The 20,725-nt window shown below is 42.6% G+C and overlaps 1 protein-coding gene across 1 annotated transcript; it reads left to right on the plus strand.

The window, feature by feature from the left end:
* Positions 1-4,593: 4,593 nt before the first annotated feature.
* Positions 4,594-19,850, plus strand: LOC308294718 (NADPH oxidase 5-like; the record flags this gene model as incomplete). Its single annotated transcript, XM_080737515.1, has 16 exons — positions 4,594-4,713; positions 4,869-5,019; positions 5,262-5,472; positions 6,203-6,440; positions 6,835-6,988; positions 7,423-7,595; positions 9,261-9,443; positions 13,600-13,732; positions 15,589-15,728; positions 16,030-16,224; positions 16,413-16,457; positions 17,234-17,358; positions 18,036-18,120; positions 18,289-18,388; positions 18,927-19,093; positions 19,719-19,850. 16 exons carry the CDS (start codon positions 4,594-4,596, stop codon positions 19,848-19,850), a joined length of 2,352 nt encoding a protein of 783 aa, XP_080593641.1.
* Positions 19,851-20,725: the final 875 nt, after the last annotated feature.

The following is a 20,725-nucleotide window of genomic DNA, read 5'->3' on the forward strand; positions in this document are numbered from 1 at the left end:
ATCAATAGGAAAAAAATCACACCCGTGTGAACTGAGCGGTGGTTCTCCCCCCCCCATTTTTGACGGCGGCGCAATGCCAATTGTACGTTCTTTGGCTCGTTCTTTTGTACCTTGGTTTGATGTCTGTAAACTGATGAGGGGTCGTGCGGGTGTGTACCGTTGAGACAGCTCCCGTAAAAGTACTCTCAAAAACCCACTGGACGTTAGCATCAATGGAGTAACAAAACACTTCCATGTGATTTTCTCTGGATCTATTGCTCTGTAGCGACTGAGCTGCCTTGACGAACGGGAGCCTGCTGGGACCATTTTCACATTAATTCTTGCATGAGGCTGCCCTCTACTGCGGGTAAAGCCACGGTACACCTCTTTAAGGAGAAAATAAAAAATAATAATGAAAAATCACACCCGTGTGAACTGAGCGGTGGTCGTGGAGGCTGCGCAATTTAAAAATATTATTAATAATAATACAAAATATTAAAAAATATATTTTTCATAAAATATTAAAAATAATAATAATAATGGGGGGGGGGGGGGACTAGACTCAACAGCACCTCTCTGGTCACCCAGGGTACTCAGGCTACACCAGAGGCTACATACAGACAGACACACATACATACACACACGGCCACGCTATGGAGACGGTGTGACCACCGCTCAAAAAAATAATAATACATCTTTGTCTATAACATCGCAAAGGTAAGGTGCTTTTGCTGGCACAAAACCCAATAATAAATAACAACATCTGGCACTGAAAAAGTTAATCGCAATTAATCGCATTTTAATCGCACATCGATATTTGACCTGAGAAGCATTTATTTTCAAGTAAAACACATTTTGTAGTACGAGGGAATCAACGAGTGAGTTTTTTAAATCTAAATTTCGCATCCACTGGGCCAAGCAAAGCGCTCTGATCGGCTACTTCTCCCTTTGCATTTGTTGTCTCTTCTTGGTTGGTGCATCGCTATGATCGGTATGCCCGAAACTGAAGGTTCTGTGGTGCAAAAACTAAGTGTGATTAAAATGCGTTAATTTTTTTAATTGCGTTAATTTTCTGTAATTAATTAATCGCAATTAATCAGTTAAAGTCCCAGCCCTAATATATATTGATTGCAGAACCTCAAGAACCCCACTTACTTTGAGAACCACTGCATTAAGTGGTAGTGTGGATACGTTTATGCATGGGTTTGGTGTGTTTAAAGGAGTAGTTCACCCCAAAAATGAAATCAATTCTATTGATTAGTCACGCCATGGAGACTTGAGTTCAATAATATTTCTTGGTGTTTGTCGTATTTCTAAGACAGTAATTTGAAATCCTGTGCCATGCATTTGGGTTCCCATCCCGGGCCATGCATTTGGGTCCCCATCCAGAATCAATGGGGGTATATTTATAATCAATTTTTTTGTGTTAGCAATGCGACAACTACCAAAAAAGTCTCCATGGCATGACTAATCAATAGGAAAAAAATCACACCCGTGTGAACTGAGCGGTGGTTCTCCCCCCCCCACCGTGTGTGTGTGTGTGTGTGTGGCCTGGACAACAGCGCCCCTCCCTTAACATGTGTGGTCAGAAAAGGTACTACACAGGCTTGAGGCTACATACAGACCCACCCACCCACATACAAACAAACTAACTAACAAACAAACATACCTACACACACGGCCACGCTATGGAGACGGTGTGACCACCGCTCAAAAAGTAATTTTGGGGGTGAACTACTCCTTTAAGGATCTGGGGAAGGCCCTGCATCTGTGGGTCATATCTCTGTTTCATCACAGTGTGTACTGTAGACAATAGAGTGTTATGCTGCCACCTACTGTACTGTCCTGTAAAATATGTGTGTGCCTGACAAGACTGCAAATCAGTAAATTTAGGTTTTAAACAAATTAATTTTAATGACTATACAGTATTCTACTCGAATAATAATAATACAGTATATATATTCTTCTTAAAAACACACACACACACACACACACACACACACACACACACACACACACACACACACACACACACACACACACACACACACACACACACACACACACACACACACACCTCCACCACCACCCTTGAAAAGGAGATGGTCCATCTCAAGGGGTTAATTCCCAATAAAATAATTTCAGACACACTCAAATAGTGTAGCACATTTTGGACAATTCTAGATTTTACCATAGCCTCTAACCTGTGTGAGAAGTGTAAAATGTCTCTGTACCAAACAGGGAGTGCAGGTTTTAACTTCTTTAGCTGGGCCATGCAGCTTTGTGATGTGCTGATTACAATTTTAAAGGGGTCAAAAAAGAAGCTTACAGCCACGCAGTCTGTGAAGTGCGAATTCATTTTCTAGGTCATTTCAGGTTAGTCTAATAGTAGCCAGGGACGTGCTGGGCCCCTGATTCAGCCCGGGAAAAAGAATTGGAGAGGCCCTCATTGCGCGCTATAGAGAGAGATATAGTAGCTGCTGCTACTCAAAGATTTGCCATTTCAGATCATGACAAGTGACAAGCCAGTGGGCCAATTACATTAGTTATATTTCGTCGTTGTCGGGTGGAGACCTTGTATGTCCAAAACCGTTTGTTTTGTAGCCTATTTATCATTTAAAAAATGATTTAGACTAGTGAAAACAGCAGATCTACAAGCACACAACGCCTCGCGGTGCGAGGCGTTGTGTGCTTGTAGATCGGCTGTTTTCACTACTTTTGTGCAAACAGTTTAATTTTTACTTTAGTGCAAACAGTTTAATGTTTTCCTAATGGCCGGCCTGGACCGGCCGGGAATGAACCGGCCGTTCGGGAGTTGTCCCGCTTTTCCCAATGGCCAGCACGTCCCTGATAGTAGCCCTTGTGGCCTATGCGTGACGATGATATATGGAGCTGTTCAGAGACTCTCCAGTCTGATGTCAGCTGGATTTGACAGCTGCTGGCCTGCCGACCACCTGAGACAGACAAACAGCCTGTTAGACAGAGAGACATCCTGCTAGGAGCTCGGTCTGAGCCTAATAGATACCCTGTTATGACTAGAGCATGTCTCCAGCCTGAGACAGAGGGACATTGGGTTAGACAACAGAGAGACATGCTTGTTAGTAAGACAAGACTTTTATAACTCTTTCTTCTACAAGCAGCTGACTGTCTTTGCACTTCAGGAGATACAACTAATTAATAGAGGTAAGATGTTTTGGATTGTATTGGATTATGTATGAATATTGACAAGTAATAATACAGTAATAATGACAGTATAGAAATGTTGGATGAAAAGTTTTAATAAATAAAAACAGTCCAACTATGCTGGAAATGGAGCAAAAAAAAAAAGAAGTATAAGTATTTTAAAAACAGTTAAATGCAGATGGGATTCATGGGAAACACACATGTGAAAGTGTGTCATATTTCCATAAATATAAATATAATTAGAAAACCAGGAAAATGTTTCCACCAGCAACAGAAGACATTCCCATAAAACCCGAATGCGAAAATCTGTTATTTTCGGCAAGCGACACAGTCATACAATGACAAAAGACTGCTGTAACCTCCGATCATAACAATTAATAAATCTACTATTTATGGAATGATATGAGTCTATATGCCACCACCCGTTTATAGGAATTCATGAAGAAACTCATTATTGAAACAAAACCATTCCGTTGGTAATTAGGCTACATTAATTAAGTTACTGTTTGAATAAGTTGTCTAGTCATTAAGAGTAGTTTTAAAGGGTATAGTTCACCCTCAAGATGATTTTCTTTCTTGGCTCATTGGCTAAGCTTCACGGGATGTGAAGTAATGAAATGAACACATAAAAGGCACAGCTCTCTTGACACTGGGTGTGATTTTTTGTATATTTGGAAGATACAGTGTACATAAAAAAATCACACCTAGTGTGAAGTGAGCAGTGCTAGTTAATTTCATTAAGCGTCACATGAAGCTTGGACAATGTGACACTGGGCTTACAACAAACTTTGTGCCAAGATGTAGGCCAGATGTAGGTCAGATGTAGACCATACTTCAGAGCCCAGACAACAAACTTTGAGCACTTTGTGGCAAGATGTAGGCCAGTTGTAGGGCAGATGCCACGCTTCAGAGCCCGGACAAAGCCAGATGTTTGTCCAGAAGCACCCTAAAAAAAATGATGATACATGTTTTTCAGATGACTTCAAAGATCACGTGTAGCGATGTGTGTGAGTAATGTACACAATCTAGGAAAAGCATTGTTTTTAAGAAAATGCAAAATGGCTGTAAATCTAGACAGAAATGGGTGTGGCCTTACTGGCCTATTAGGCCTATGGAGAGTTGCATCGTTATCCAATAAATCCAGGGGGGAAATGTTTTGATTGTATGACCAACAATTCAAGGGTTATGGCCTATAGGCCAAGACGTAAAACACCCTGTTATAGCACCACCATGACTAGCTCTGGTCGATAGCGTTTGAAGGAGTCAAGGAGAACTCTCTCTAACGCTATGGACCAGAGTACACCATGACCATGAGGCAGGGCCCAGGGGTGAAAAGATATGACAAAATGCCCAGATTTATTGCCCACTCTACTGCATTAGGAGTAAATGCTGTATTATTAAGTAAGTGATTTGTTTTATTAACAGGTTACCATGACTCTTGAGGAGGATGCTCGCTGGTTGGAGTGGGTCACCAAGCAGTTTGAAAGCATCGCAGGAGATGATAAAGAGATCGACCTGGATGAGTTTAAAACAGCACTCAATGTCAAAGAGGTAGATTACACAAGCTATGATACGTGCGTGCGTGCGCGCGCGTTCGTGCGTGCGTGCGCGCGCGCGCGCGTGTGTGTGGTAGATACTGGGATACTGAGTGCAGTCATGTGCACATTTATGCCTTAAAACTATTTCTAATGCAAAGTGCTGTGCAGTCTTTCTTTGCAGAGCGTTTCTTTGCATTGTTTGACTCGGACGGCAGCAGCTCGATCAGTCTGGATGAACTTCTTAAAGCTCTGGACCTGCTCATCCACGGCAGTGAGACTGACAAACTACGCTTTCTATTCCAAGTGTATGATGTGGACGGTAAGTTGACATGACATGACATGACATGACATGACATGACATGACACGACACGACACGACACGACACGACACGACACGACACGACACAACACGGGTCAGGGTCAGGGTCAGGGTCAGGGTTAGGGTCTGAAGTAGAAGTAGGGTCAAATCCTGTGACTGCTGACTTTGAACTTAATATCATTGTCAGACTCTAGTTTATATGGATTTAGACTGATTCCGGTTTGTTTTTTCTTAACGTGCAGGAAGTGGTTCTATTGATCCAGATGAGCTGAGGACAGTGCTGAAGTCGTGTCTGCGTGAGAGTGCCATCTCTCTGCCAGAGGAGAAACTGGATGACCTGACCCTCGCCCTGTTTGAGTCAGCCGATAAGGACAACAGTGGCTCCATTACTTTCGAGGAACTGAAAGCTGAACTGGAGACCTTCCCTGAAGTCATGGAGAACCTCACCATAAGGTCTGCCCCCTAAGCCTTACTGTAACTTTGCAGTCACGGAGAACCTCATAATCATTGCGACCATAGGTCGCAGTTAACTATGAAAACCGGCACATCTTGTCCGCGTATCTCTGTCTGTCTGTAGGTCACGCCTGACTCAGTGTGACATCACTCAGTGTGACATCATGCTCTGACATCACTGTGATGTCAGGGGAACCACTCTTAACAGAATGGGTTTGCCGCTCTGACATCACACTCTGGCTTCACTGTTATGTCACACTAACAGAATCCTCTGACATCACTGTGATGTCATAGGAACCAAATCCCTTTTATTGCCATATATGGAGATCCCTGTGATGCCAGGGGAACCAAATCCCTTTTATGCCCATATATGGAGATATGGAGATCCCTGTGATGCCAGGGGGACCAAATCTTTTTTATGCCCAAATATGGAGAGCCCTGAGGTCAATATCAGATCAATATTAAGCCCATATCTGTGAATGCCAATATAATCACTGTGATGTCAGGGGAACCAAATCCTTTTTATTGCCATATATGGAGATCCCTGTGATGCCAGGGGAACCAAATCCCTTTTGGCCAGATGGCCAAGACATGGCGTGACCTCGCCCTTTAGGGCCGTCTTACCGGTACTTTTTTTACACAACCTGTTGTATGTGTATTTCTTCTCATCTTCTCTAACTCTCTCACTCTTTCTCAACTTCTCTCTCCCCTTCCACCCCTCTCACTCCAGTGCTGCCAACTGGTTGAAGCCCCCACAGATGGAGCAGAAGAAAAGGCAGACTCCTCGCTACCTGACTCCGGCCTACTGGCACAACAACACTCGAAAGCTGTTGTTCTTGTGTGCATACGCCTGCCTCAACCTGTTGCTCTTCTCTGTTGCCATGTGGCAGCATCAACATGGCGGGATATGGTATATGATGGCTAAGGGCTGTGGACAGTGTCTCAACTTCAACTGTACCTTTGTCGTGGTGAGTCTTTGAACCTCTGCCCCTCAAACCAACCTAATGGCCCCCAACCTAATGGTGTGGCGATAACAGGGCCCTTCCCGTTTTTGCCTTTAAGTCTTGAACCGTAGGTTAAGCAATTCAAAATATTTTCTTCCTGGATTCCTTGAATAATAACGCACTGCCCATTCAGCTACCTGACAAGATTCTCTTCAAAATATAGTTTTTGCAGCAATTTCTCCTTTTCTCCAAAGCTCACACAAATTGGTACAAACTATCTCTCAAGATCATGATATAGATATTTCTCATACCATTCCAATAGTTTTTTACTAGGTTATAATCCATGTTTGTGTGTGCGTGCATGCGTGCGTGCGTGCATGTGTGTGTGGCTGGTGCGTGCGTGCGTGTGCACCCATAGGTGTTGATGCTGCGTCGCTGTCTAACTTGGTTGAGGACGACCTGGGTAGCAAGGATATTCCCACTGGACCAGAATATCTTACTGCATCAGATTGTGGGCTACGCTATTCTCTGCTTCACATTAATACACACCATCGCACACATCGTCAACTTTGGTACATGCACACATACTGTACACATATAGTAAACAGACAGACAGACACACACACACACACACACACACACACACACACACACACACACACACACACACACACACACACACACACACACACACACACACACACACACAGATTTAACATCTTTATTTGCATTCCCATTTAACAAGAAATTCTTGAACACAAAGATTAGTGTGAAACTCAAAAATATGTGTTTCAGGATACAGATAACAGATACAGGAAGCATTGTCTCTTTCATCCATGTGTGGCAAAGAGACACTGAACAGAATTTAGCCAATGCCTTAACAGTTGGCTTGGGTATTGCATGCCTTAATATTTTACTTTGGTTGTTAAACCAGTCTTTTTCTCCCCACTCCTCTTTGTCTCTCTCTTTCTCTCTCACTTTCTTTGTGTCTATGTTTCTTGTACAGTCCATCTTTCAGAGACGACTGACAATAGTCTTTGGGAATATGTGTTAACAACGCGGCCTGGTATTGGATGGGTCGTGGGCACAGCGTCTGTAACAGGTGTCATACTACAGGTCATGATTTGTCTGATGGTGCTTTGCTCCAGCACCTTTGTGCGACGCAGCGGACATTTTGAGGTAGTGGTCTCAGAAACGCGTGATTCTTCAATGCACCTAAGATTTTGGATAACCACGCCCCCGGAGAGCCACTGTAATCCAAACTGTGCCCCTGGCTGTCTCGATTGGCTGGCTGTTTCCTGTTGCTGTCAAACACACCTAGTGCGTTATACTGTATAGGCTACGCATGTTATAATACTTGCTGGCTATAATACTTGGCTTTATCCAAAGAGGCTAATCACTCTGATGGCTCATCTCTGCCATTCAGGTCATATATAGTAATAGAAGTCAGTCTGCCGACAAGTGTATTTTCATTTTGACCAACAGATGCGCAAGACTGTCGGCCCAGGCCGTCTCCAAGTATTCATAAACTCTTTCGATAAAGTCAAGTATTATAGCCAGCAAGTATAACATACGTAGCCTACATACCGGTAACACACTAGCTGTGTTTGACAGCAACAGGAGACAAGATTTATTGTTTGCATTACAGCAGCTCTCCGGGGGCGTGGTTATCCAAAATCTTACATCTCTCTGACAATACTATGAATAGAGGAAGCAAACTTTATTACCAATGTTGGCCTATTTACTGCAACAGCCTACTGTCTCTCAGTGGTGGAAAGTAACTGAGGGGACTGTGCATTTACTTAAGTACTGTACTTAAGTACAATTTGGAGGCATTTGTACTTTACTTGAGTATTTCCAATTTCCAACACTTTTACCTCTACTCCAGTGGTATTCAAAGTGGGTGACGGGGCACCCTGGGGTGCCGTGACGGCAGTCCAGGGGTGCCGCGAGATAATTTGATAATATTTGTAATTTATTCGGACACTTACATTTTTTTTTAGTATCATTTTAAACTTGAAGTACAAAGTTATTTTCAGTGAGTTCCAACCAAAATGGCTGTTATCTCAACGTTTTCCTCTCAACATAATCACTAAAATATGCCATAAATATAAGGTGCTGGCCTGGAAGTGAAAATGATCAATATCGTCACTGTCAGGCAAAAACCTTCCAACTCAAACAAATGTGTATGTTTTTTGGTAAAATAAAAGCCCTACTTCATCATACAAAAGTGCCACGCAAGTAGTGAAAATAGCAGATCTACAAGCGATGCGAGGCGTTGTGTGCTTGTAGATCGGCTATTTTCACTAACACAAAAAGAGAAGGGTTTGGACATACAAGGTTTCCACCCGACAACGACGATATAATGTAGGGGTGCCTCGGTTGAAAAAAAATATTCATGGGGTGCCCTGAGACAAAAAGGTTTGGGAACCCCTGTTCTACTCCACTACTTCTCTGATCCAAATATTGTACTTTTACTCCACTACATTTATTTGAAAACTTTAGCTTCTAGTTACTTTGCCAATATAAATTACAATATTATAAAACATACATTAACCACTTAAACCACTATTTTATATTTGAAAATAGACGAACTACAAGCTCACAACGCATTGCGATGCGACACGTCGACACGTTGTGAGCTCTGCTATTTTCAAACATTTTGTACTTTTACTTTTGGTAAGTTTAAGTATCTTTTGATGTCAATACTTTCATACTTTCACTCAAGTACATTTTGAATTCTGGACTTTTACTTGAAACAAAGTATTTCTACACTGCAGTATTTATACTTTTACTTGAGTAAAACATGTTAGTACTTTTTCCACCACTGCTGTCTCCACACAGGTATTCTACTGGTCACACCTGTCCTATGTGTTGGTCTGGTCTCTGCTGGTGGTCCACTGTGCCAACTTCTGGAAGTGGTTTGTTGTTCCAGGCCTGGCCTTCCTGACGGAGAAGATTGTAGGAATCACTGTGTCGCACATGGGAGGTCTCTACATAGTGGAGGTCAATCTACTGCCTTCTAAGGTATCTACAGCTGTCCCCAGTTGACTTGAGTCTACTTCCTCTAGAGCCAAATCTACTGCCTTCTAAGGTACAGCTGTCCCCAGTTGACTTGAGTCTACTTCCTCTAGAGCCAAATCTACTGCCTTCTAAGGTACAGCTGTCTCCAGTTGACTTGAGTCTACTTCCTCTAGCCAAATCTACTGCCTTCTAAGGTACAGCTGTCCCCAGTTGACTTGAGTCTACTTCCTCTAGCCAAATCTACTGCCTTCTAAGGTACAGCTGTCTCCAGTTGACTTGAGTCTACTTCCTCTAGCCAAATCTACTGCCTTCTAAGGTACAGCTGTCCCCAGTTGACTTGAGTCTACTTCCTCTAGAGCCAAATCTACTGCCTTCTAAGGTACAGCTGTCCCCAGTTGACTTGAGTCTACTTCCTCTAGAGCCAAATATCTTGTATAATCTGCCTTCATGGATTATTTCAGTTGGCATTAAGTCGTATTTATGATTTGTATTTCATTAACGTTTCACAGACAGTATGCTTTACAAATAGCTCAAACCATACAACAAAAAAGGATTAAGGGCAAAATCAGTAGCTACTGTTTATGCAACATAATGACTCTGCTATGAAGGACCATTCACATAACAATATTATAAAAATAGGTGATGGGTAATCATTACCATCACTCACACACATGCACTCTCACACATAAAGACATGCTATATCGCATACATACAAAACATATATTTTGAAATCGGTACACAAAATTAGGTATTTATCCGGAATGTTTTACAAAGTGTAAGATCAGAGTAAGTGACAGTCATCAACCAACAACTGAGTAAGCGGTGAAAGTAAATGGAGTACCAAGAAAATAATGAAGTGCTAAGTAACTTGGATAGCATATACAGTAGATCAAACACAGCATCTCAAAGTGGGTCTGGGTTCCTCCCCCAGGGAGTGTACAAATGGAGTGTATATTTGTACACTCTTGGATTAGATTTCAAATTAACCCTGTCTGTGGCCTATAAGAAAAACGTAGCCTCCTTGAAATTAAAAAGCAAACAACATACGATTTCATCTTAATAACATACAATACCCTGCCAAAAAAATAAAAGAAAAAAACTGTACTGTACTGTACAATAATCCATTCTTCTCTGTTGCAATCCTAGTTCAGATTTCTGTGTTTTAACTTAATTCCTGTCTGTATATCTGCCTGTGAAGTTATAGTACGTGATTGGAGTTATTCGTAGGCTGTCCCAAAGATACAGTATGATCAACTGAAAAGGTCAAAGTTCAAGGTCATTATCAATGAGGTCAAAATTGCATAATTCAGACAAGTCAGACAACTCTTGGATTGAATTTAGAATATATTTTTATTTAGCATAACTGAGCATAGATATATGAAGCATAGTTTGGCGTTACGGCTCTGTCCCATTTAATTCATTCCCTGTGAGCAGAATTATAATCAACTATATTTTTACATTAAATGAAATAGACCCCCATAGGGAATCATAGAAACAGAGCCCACAGGTGGACGCTGGGGTGGTGGTGGGAGCAAATAACTTTAGCGCAGCCGCAGAGTACAAAGCAGCAGCAGCAGAGCAGCAAGATGGCAGAGCAGCAGCAGAAAACGCCCACAAAACTGTGATTAGTGATGAAAAGTGATGAGTCATCACTTTCACTTTTCATCACTAATCCAGTGTTTTCTGAGGCCATTTGTAGCCCAAGGAATGTTTTTTTGTGTAAAACAAATGCTTGCAATGGATTCAGCATCATGACAACCCCCTAGTTAGACTCCTCACATCCTACTTAAATACCCAGAAACCCTCCTGTATAGAAAGTCGATGGGAGCCCAACTTGATTTGACCGCTGTGGCGACCCCGAAGGTCGCAAACTCGGGCGCCCTAGCTAAATCATTAGAGCAAGCCCTGGGCTACATCTGTGCAAAATTTGGCGCTTTAAGACAAATTTGCACGAAATTAGCATTTGCTCCCCTTAAGGCCCCACACTACAGGGAGGTTTAAATAGCCTGCCCCAATCAGATGGAGAGTGCATGTAACTGATCAGCTGATCAGGGTGGCACTCTGCCCTGAGATGTCTGCATGAACTAGCTATGCAAGCTGCCTCATTGGTCATCTATACTATAATTTTGCGAATGTCTGAGTGAGTGAGTGAGTGAGTGAGTGTCTGTCTGTCTGAAACAGCGTTTCTCCTCAGTGGCTGGAGCAATTGATCTGAAATCGCATCACCATTAGCATATGAACACACCTAACATAACTGTGAAGCCCGTTTGTCACTTTCACAAATCATATACTGTATATTAGCATTTTTATGGTGTATCTACTATCTATTCTGCATCTAGCATGAGGCACATCTATTCTGCATCTAGCATGAGGCAACATGTTTAACCAGCTCTCTCTCTCTGTGTGTGTGTGTGTGTGTGTGTGTGTGTGTGTGTGTGTGTGTGTGTGTGTGTGTGTGTGTGTGTGTGTGTGTGTGTGTGTGTGTGTGCAGGCAGGCGGGTGTGTGCGCAGGCGGGTGGGCGGGTGGGCGGGCGGGCGGGGGGGGGGGGGGGGGGTAGCCATTAAACGAAACGGGTATTTCTTACATTGATGCTCCTACATATTATCATGCAAGCACCAGTTAAAGTTACTTTCCATCCCTCATATACTGTATGCACAGTGCACATCCCATAACCCACACACTGCACATCATTTTGGAGCTCATATCTTTGAACGGGTAAGGGCTAGTATCTAAGAAATGGAGAGATGTAGAAAGAGAAGATATGTTGCATGGGATTCCTCTTGGAAAATGTAATCAGGTTTTTAGGCAGGGTTTGCACTGCTAAGTGTGCTTAACTTAATTGTCTCCACCAGCCGAAGGCATGGGGGAGAGTATGTTTTCCTCTCCGTCCGTGCGTCCGTCCGTCCGTGCGTCCGTCCGTCCGTGCGTCCGTGCGTCCTCGCAGTTTGTGAGCGCCAAATCTCAGTCGCCGTTGGCCCGGTCGCTGCCAAAGTGAGCACACACATTCCCTGGATGCCAATCTAGAACCTCTGCCCTAAATTTTTCAAATGGGCCTTTTCTAGCGCCAACTAGTGGCCGATGTTTGCTAAAGACATTTCTGTGCACTACTCTTACAGATTTTGTCCAAAAATCCTACAAATCGGTAGGCAATATCTCGACAGTCATGTGATCAACACGGATCTGTCTGATTTTGCATATTCCATCCTGATTGGCTAAGATTGGCTTCCAAAGTTTGTGGGATTGAGCCGTTTTGAACAAAATGCCTCAAATCACAAACGCAAAGTGCAATTATCATGAAATCGCGCACACACGTTCCCACTAGGCCGAGGAAGAAATGCCACTTAATTTTTTTTTATCAGCCTCATGGTGGCGCTATAACAGCCCGATTTGTGGTTTTACCTATAACTCCACCGATCAGTTTCAAACTTTGTAAGCGCACTCCCTAGAGGCTAAGGATAAACCTTTGCCCTGCATTTTTCACATCAGCCTTTTATAGCGCCACCTTTGGGCAGACTTATGTAAAACACATTTTTGGATATTACTCCTTGAGATTTTATCCAAAAATCATGCAAATCGGTACACAGTATCTCTATAGTCATGTGATCAAGTCCGATCCGTCTGATATTTCATATTCCATCCTGATTGGCTAATATTAGCTTCCAAAGTTTGCAGGATTGCTCCGTTTTTGAACAAAATGCCTCAAATCATCAACGCAGCTTGCGATTACCGTGACATTTGCCACACATATTCCCACTAGGTCAAGGAACAAATGCTACCTTTTTAACATTGTCCTGTTATAGCGCCACCAGCAGGTAGACTTTAGCAAAACACATTTTTGGAACACAATGCTTGAAATCATGCATGCAGCGTCCGATTGCCATGAAAGATCTAAGGTGAAGAACATATGCCACCCTTTTTACACTGGCCTATTATACAGTAGCACCACCAGGACGCACGGCCTGGTGGAGACCTGTGCTCGGAAGAGCACTGCTTCTAGTTTGAAATGAATTTGCTCACTTTAGTGCTTTTAAAAGAGTGGTCTATAACAGTTTATAGTGTTTGCAATGATTCAAACTCAAGTTGAAGTAATTCATCGCATCTCACAAATATGTAATGCTGTTCTAATATAAATCTCTTAAGCCCTTTAAATGTTTGCAGGTAACTCACCTGGTGATTAAACGGCCTCAGTTCTTCCATTTTAAACCTGGAGATTATCTCTACATCAACATCCCTGACATTGCCAAGTACGAGTGGCATCCATTCACTATCAGCAGTGCCCCAGAACAGTCAGGTAACATACAGTAATGCAAGAGTTAATTATAAGTCACACTTTAGTATTTTGGCTAACTTATGGCTTTGTATGAGGTTACTTTTTGTGTCCCTCATCTGTCATTGTCTATTCTTGATAAGTTGACCTCCCATATTTTGTATTGCGACCGTAGGTCACAGTTTTACTATGAAACTTGGCAGATCCTGTCCGTCCATGAGTAATGCCTCAATGTCTATAGCTGACCTGTTGTGACATCACATTGTTGACTCAGTGACCAAGACAGCCTGTTCTGGCAATCATTTATGGAGATTGTTGATGTCATCAATATTAACCCCATATTTGGCAATGCCCATATATGGACGCTCCATATGCCCAGGAGAGAATTCATTGCAAATTAAGACTGCTGACTATCAAACCCTGGATATCCATACATGGAGACGATTTGATCATCAGCTAGATCTCCATATGGAGCTGACCTCTACATTCCCAGGTGATGCCCTGTTAGGGCAACCACACTAATAGAATCCATTTTATGCCCATCAATATTAAGTCCATATCTGGGATGCCCATACAATAGAATCCCTTTTATGTCCATCAATATTAAAGGAGTCATCCAGACCAAAACACATATAGGGTTAAATCTGTCTTTTATCATACCCCTTCATACCTGCTTTAGTCGATTTTTTTCATAGCTGCCCCTGTTGCTAGATTTCGGCTGCCCCTGTTGCTAGATTTCGTGGGCCCTCTCATAACTAACAGAGTGTATAGCCTTTATACTAGTGCGGTTATTTCTTCAGCTTCAAAGTTAGTATTTTTTTATTGGATTGTGTTTACACAACGTCCTGAGACCAACCAAACCGCTGTTTTGACCTCACAGGCACCCTTACTTGTCAAACCGACCCCTCCCTCCCCTCCCTTTCTAGCCTCTCCTCTCCCTGCTCTGGTGCAGAGCAGAAGCCGTTTGACAAGTAAGGGTGCCTGTGAGGTCAAAACAGCGGTTTGGTTGGTCTCAGGATGTTGTGTAAACACAATCCAATAAAAAAATACTAACTTTGAAGCTGAAGAAATAACCGCACTAGTATAAAGGCTATACACTCTGTTAGTTATGAGAGGGCCCGCAAAATCTAGCAACAGGGGCAGCCGAAATCTAGCAAAAGGGGCAGCTATGAAAAAAATCGACTAAAGCAGGTATAAAGGGGTATGATAAAAGACAGATTTAACCCTATATGTGTTTTGGTCTGGATGACTCCTTTAAGCCCATATCTGGGAATGCCCATATATGGACATATTGTGCCATCTAACAAGTGTGGTTGCCATGACATGAGTCACACTTACAAATTAATTTCGTCCTTGTCCCTTTCATGCCCATATATGGAGATCCCAGTCCCGATGTCATCAATATTAAGAGCATATCTGGGAATGCCCATATTTGGCAATGCCCATATATGGATGCTTCATATGGCCAAGACAGAATTCATTTGCAAATCAAGACTGCTGTCCATCATCACCTGGATCTCCATATATGAAGATCACAACACTGACCTCATCAAACCCTGGATATTCATACATGGACTGGATCATCACCTAGATCTCCATATGAAGCTGGTCAATACCTCTACATCTGACCTCACAGACTCCATATATGGATATAGCTGACCTGTTCATCACCAGCTCAACAGAAGGGTTAGGGTATACATTCCAAACCGCACGCGCCCATGTGCACGCACCCATGTGCGCAACCGGGCGAGGTCGCTTCTCGCCCTTAGGGCATCTTACAGTTGACATAGTGTAAAAGGTGACCATAGTGTACGCTTATATTATGATATACTAATTAATGTATCATTTAAGTTAACATGTAGTTATTGTGTCCTTTACAGAGACTCTTTGGCTTCACATCCGTTCTATGGGTCAGTGGACAAACCGTCTGTTTGAATTCTTCAGACAGCCAGAGAGTCAGACAGTCAGCAGCAAGAGACTAGCAAACAGCCTGAGAAATAGAAGGCAGCTGAAAGCCCAGGTCTCTCTCTCTCTCTCTCACACACGCACGCACGCACGCCCGCACGCACGCACGCACGCACGCACGCACGCACGCACGCACGCACGCACGCACGCACACACACACGCACACACACACACACACACACACACACACACACACACACACACACACACACACACACACACACACACACATTCATCTTCTTAATTCTCACTCTGTCTGTATACTTTCCTGTAGTCAAATGTCCATCCCACAATAACATAATCATCTTTTCCAGTCATTTATCCTGATGACATATCTGTTGGTTGCCTCTTGACAGGAGGAATTGTTCGGGTCGACCAACGGTAGTGGGACTGTAGCATACAATGAGGACAAGGCTATCGAACTCACAATGTACCGGCAGAATGGCTCCAGAACCCCTCTGGATCCAGCACCGCCTCAGCAGGGCCCACAGGGAGCCCAGTCAGAACACCTGGGCCAGGCAGAGAGAGGAGAGGGACCCCCAATCAAAGAGGTCAGCTCTGGACTAAGAGTGCAGGATTGGGGTCAGGGGGAATAGTTAAAATACAAACACCTCACACACAGCTACGTTCCCAGCTCCATGTAGGGCAGGCTATAAGGACTCGCTTTTATTCATGTATCTTTAAAAAACATCAACTGGTCCAAGATTCCTGTTGAAGGTAACAAGCTGATTCTCTGTAGGTTTCTGTCAAGCTGGGTGAGAACACTCGGTTCTGCAACATAAAGGTCAGTTCATACAACATTCACACACGTTCTTCAACATGCATTATCCTACTGTAACAGACAAACCCAGCTATAGAGTGTAAGGGATTGAGAAAAGAATAAAAAATGTATAAGTATATGTATATAAGTATAACATGTCCTCACATTACCAACCGCATTATAATGTGGTTGGTGTGAGGACATGTTATGACAATGAGTGACTGAATAGCTACCAATGGATTTAGATGGAGAATTGTCTCTTTGATGTGATGGATATCTGGCATCCTAGTTTCAATGTAAAGCTCGTTATTATTTTGAGTATATTGGTTCTGGTTCCTGGTTAACCTGGGATCCTCTGCATATGAATATGATCGCCTTGCTTATAAGTCGCTCTGGTGGACGCCTGTGGTTATGTATCTGTTAGTCAGGGACCCACAATTGAGTGTCAAAGTCAGAGGCAAAGTGAGTTTAACGTTGTTTAATGCAATCAGATAGGACTTAGTTCACTTGTTGGGATGTATGGGCTGTCAAGGCCAGAAAGTAGGCGTTCCCGCATAACTTCTGGGTATGATGATGATGTCATGCGCATACCCTCTATTGAGCCAGAGTTAGATTTTGTTCTGTTGGTTGTGAGTTTCATAACATTTGTGTGTGAAGATTGGAGAAAATATTGTGTGTTGTTCCTGGAATTATGACTGTAGGTATTTCAGAGAAAACAAATTTCAGCTTCTAAATATGTATTATGTAAATGCTTTGTGTACTGCGTGGAAAGACTATAATCATGTGTGTATGTCTGTCAGTGTCATGTAGATGGTCCTTACGGGACTCCCACCAGGCAAATTTTTGCATCTGAACACGCTGTTCTGATCGGAGCAGGAATTGGAATCACTCCGTTTGCCTCCATTCTACAAAGTATTATGTACAGGTAATACTCTGACACACATCAAAACACACCAGAGAGAGAGTGTGTACAAAGTGTGTATTTTGGGATAATTTCTCTTTACTTGAGTATTTTTGATACTTTATACTTCTATCCCACTACAACTCAGAGGTGAATATCACACTTTTTACTCCACTGCGATTATTTGACAGCTTTTAGTTACTAGTTAGTTACTTTTCAAAACAAAGCTTCAAAATACTCTATGAAATGTGTAAATAAAAATAGCAACAATGGCAGATCTACATGGTCAAAAGTATAAAATAGGGTGTATGATTTTATCAATTCCTTCAGGGAAACCTACAAATCATTTCCAGTTCCTGTTTAATGAAAATCCAGCCATCTGTTCTCTATTTATTTATTTTAACAGTCAGACGTCGACCTTGATTGTTGTAACCTTGAATTATGAAGGTTTTGACCCAAACGTTAACCATCTGTCCAGGGAACCTGATTGATCATTCCTCCCAAGTTTCCAGAAAATCTTCCCATTCACTCTCAAGCTATCTAACAAACACATTCACTTTAAGGGCAAGGCTACATGGACAAACTATCAAAATGTAGTTAACAAACAAAGGTTTGTATTGATCCCTGTAAAACTACTGTATCTGATATCTTGAAAAGCTTGTTGTGTATTTTATGTGTTCTGTTTGTTATGTTTTATTGAGATATCGGCAGAGAAAGCAGAACTGCCCCAGCTGTAACTACTCCTGGTGTGAAAATATTAAAAACAGTGAGATGAAACTTCGTAAAGTAAGTTCACCCAAACATAATTCATTCATTCAAGTTTGACAGCTATTATTACTAATATAAGTATTTCTATTTATTAATCATTGTATTATTCATTTTCAAGCTGGCTTAGTGAAAAGCGTATTTTCCCCTTGATGTAAGTGACATTATCTTATTGCATGTGTTTTGCAGGTGGACTTCATCTGGATTAACAGAGACCAAAAATCCTTTGAATGGTTTGTCAGTCTGCTGACTAAACTGGAGATGGACCAAGCTGATGAAGAGCCTGAGGGTAGGAGACATAAACATGAATACCACATGGGCTCTGATGCATGACAGCATGTCGCCGGTCCGAGTCCCGGCGGCCTTTGTTGCGTATCACTCCCTATCTCTCTCCCCATTTCCTGTCAATCTACTGTCCTATCAATAAAGGCATAAAAGCCCCAAAACAAATATTAAAAAAAAAACAGCTATTTAAGTAAAAATCACACCCGTGTGAACTGAGCGGTGGTCGTGGAGGCTGCGCAACAGCAAAACAAATATATATATATATTGTGTGTGTGTGTGTGTGTGTGTGTGTGTGTGTGTGTGTGTGGGTGTCTGGCCTGGCCTGAACAACAGCGCCCCTCCCTTAACATGTGTGGTCACAAAAGGTACTACATACAGGCTACATACAGACAGACACGCATACAGACAGACAGACAGACAGACAGACAGACAGACAGACAGACAGACCCACACACACGGCCACGTATAGGAGCGTTGTGACCACCGCTCAAAAATGGTTCCTACAGCTACAGCTACTACAAATAACTCTTCTCTGTGTTCAGGCCGTTTCCTGGAGATGCATATGTACATGACATCAGCTCTCTGTAAGAACGATATGAAGGCCATTGGCTTACAGATGGCACTAGACCTGCTGGCCAAGAAGGAGAAGAGAGACTCAATCACTGGCCTGCGGACCCGAACACAGCCAGGAAGACCTGAGTGGGGCAAGGTGAGACCACAGTACATACAGGAGGCGATAGGATCGTTATTTAGTTGAATCTAAATGTATTTTTCAGTTTTGTCTTTGCTGAAGTGCCTGGTGATTTTAAATTGTGTGTGTGGTTAAATGGCTCCCCATATTTCCTGTGTCCAGTTGTACTGTATGTGTAATGTAATGTTTATTTTGACAGCAAATTTAGATTTAGTTTTAGTCATAGTCTTTTGAATAACATTCTGTGTAGTTTTAGTCACATTTTAGTCACCTGAAATGTTTTACTTTTATTCTAGTTTTAGTCAAATAAATCTACAGTTGATTTATTTTTGGCGGGCCGTGATGCCAGATGGCAGATTTTCACTTAGCTACAAGCCGAAAATAGCCGATCTACAAGCTCACACTTGTAGGTCAGTTATCTTCGGTCTGTGATACCAGCGCGCAGCCACGATAACTTGTCTTTGTTCTACTGGATCTCACTAGCCCCTCTAACATTTTAGACTAGTTGTTGACGAAATTATATATATTTATATATATTTAGTCTTAGTTTTTGTTTAGTTTTATTTTCGTCAATGAAAAAAGGTGGTCGAAGAACATTTTTCGTCATAGTTTGTGTGAGTGTAATGTCTTGTTGTTTTGCCAGGTGTTCCAGAAAGTTTCTGAGGAGAACAAAGGAAAGGTTCATGTGTTTTACTGTGGTGCTCCTGCTCTTGCAAAGGTCATCAAAGCCCAGTGTGAACACTTTGGTTTCAACTTCTACAAGGAGAACTTCTGAACACTGCTCTAATACCAGTTGTGTGTGTGTGTGTGTGTGTGTGTGTGTGTGTGTGTGTGTGTGTGTGTGTGTGTGTGTGTGTGTGTGTGGGCGGGCGGGCGGGCGGGCGGGCGTGCTTGTGCGTGTGCTCGTGCACGTGCGCGTGGGCGTGTGTGTGTGTGTGGGCATGGGTGTTCTTTCTTGTTTTGTTGCAGTGTTATGGAGGATAGGAATATAGACATTACTGTTTTGTGTTGTTGCTAGTACAGTATTTACGATGTGCCTGAATAGATATTGTCAACATGCCACCAGATAATGTTGTCACTGAAGGGTGAGGTTTGAAACGTATACTCATACTATGTTCAGTTTTCTTTTTCTTTTTCCCCCCTTTTTTCATGTTCCTAGAGGTCATAGGGTCCAGTTGCACTTAACCTACAAATGTCAAAGGTATCAGCTGCAGCTGAATGTCTGAAGAATAGGCATACAACTAGCAGTGAGAAGCCTCTCCCCTACACCATGTATACTGGTGTTTACTGTCACTCCCACTACCGCTCCAGCAGTGACAGCTGCCTCAACCCTCAGGGTCAAGTGGTCAAGTCTGTAGAAAAAGGGGACGATCAGATTGAGTATGAAAATTAGAAAAGTGTGCTCCTCTGCGCACAGGTCTCTGCAAGGCCAGGTTGGCTACCCAGGGCCTGCAAACTTTGGAAGGTACTCCTAGCCAATTGGAATCTGCCTCCTGGTGGCGCTATAGCAGGCCAATGTGAAACATTTGGGGCAGAGGTTCTTCTCTGGCCTCTAGGGAGTGTGCTTGCACAGTTTCACACTGATCAATCCATAAGTGGCAGAGATTAGCTGTTCACAGCTAGCTAGATAGACACACACACACACACACA

This window comes from Nannobrachium achirus (genome assembly GCF_963921795.1).
Source record: "Nannobrachium achirus genome assembly, chromosome: 11".
NCBI lineage: Eukaryota > Metazoa > Chordata > Actinopteri > Myctophiformes > Myctophidae > Nannobrachium > Nannobrachium achirus.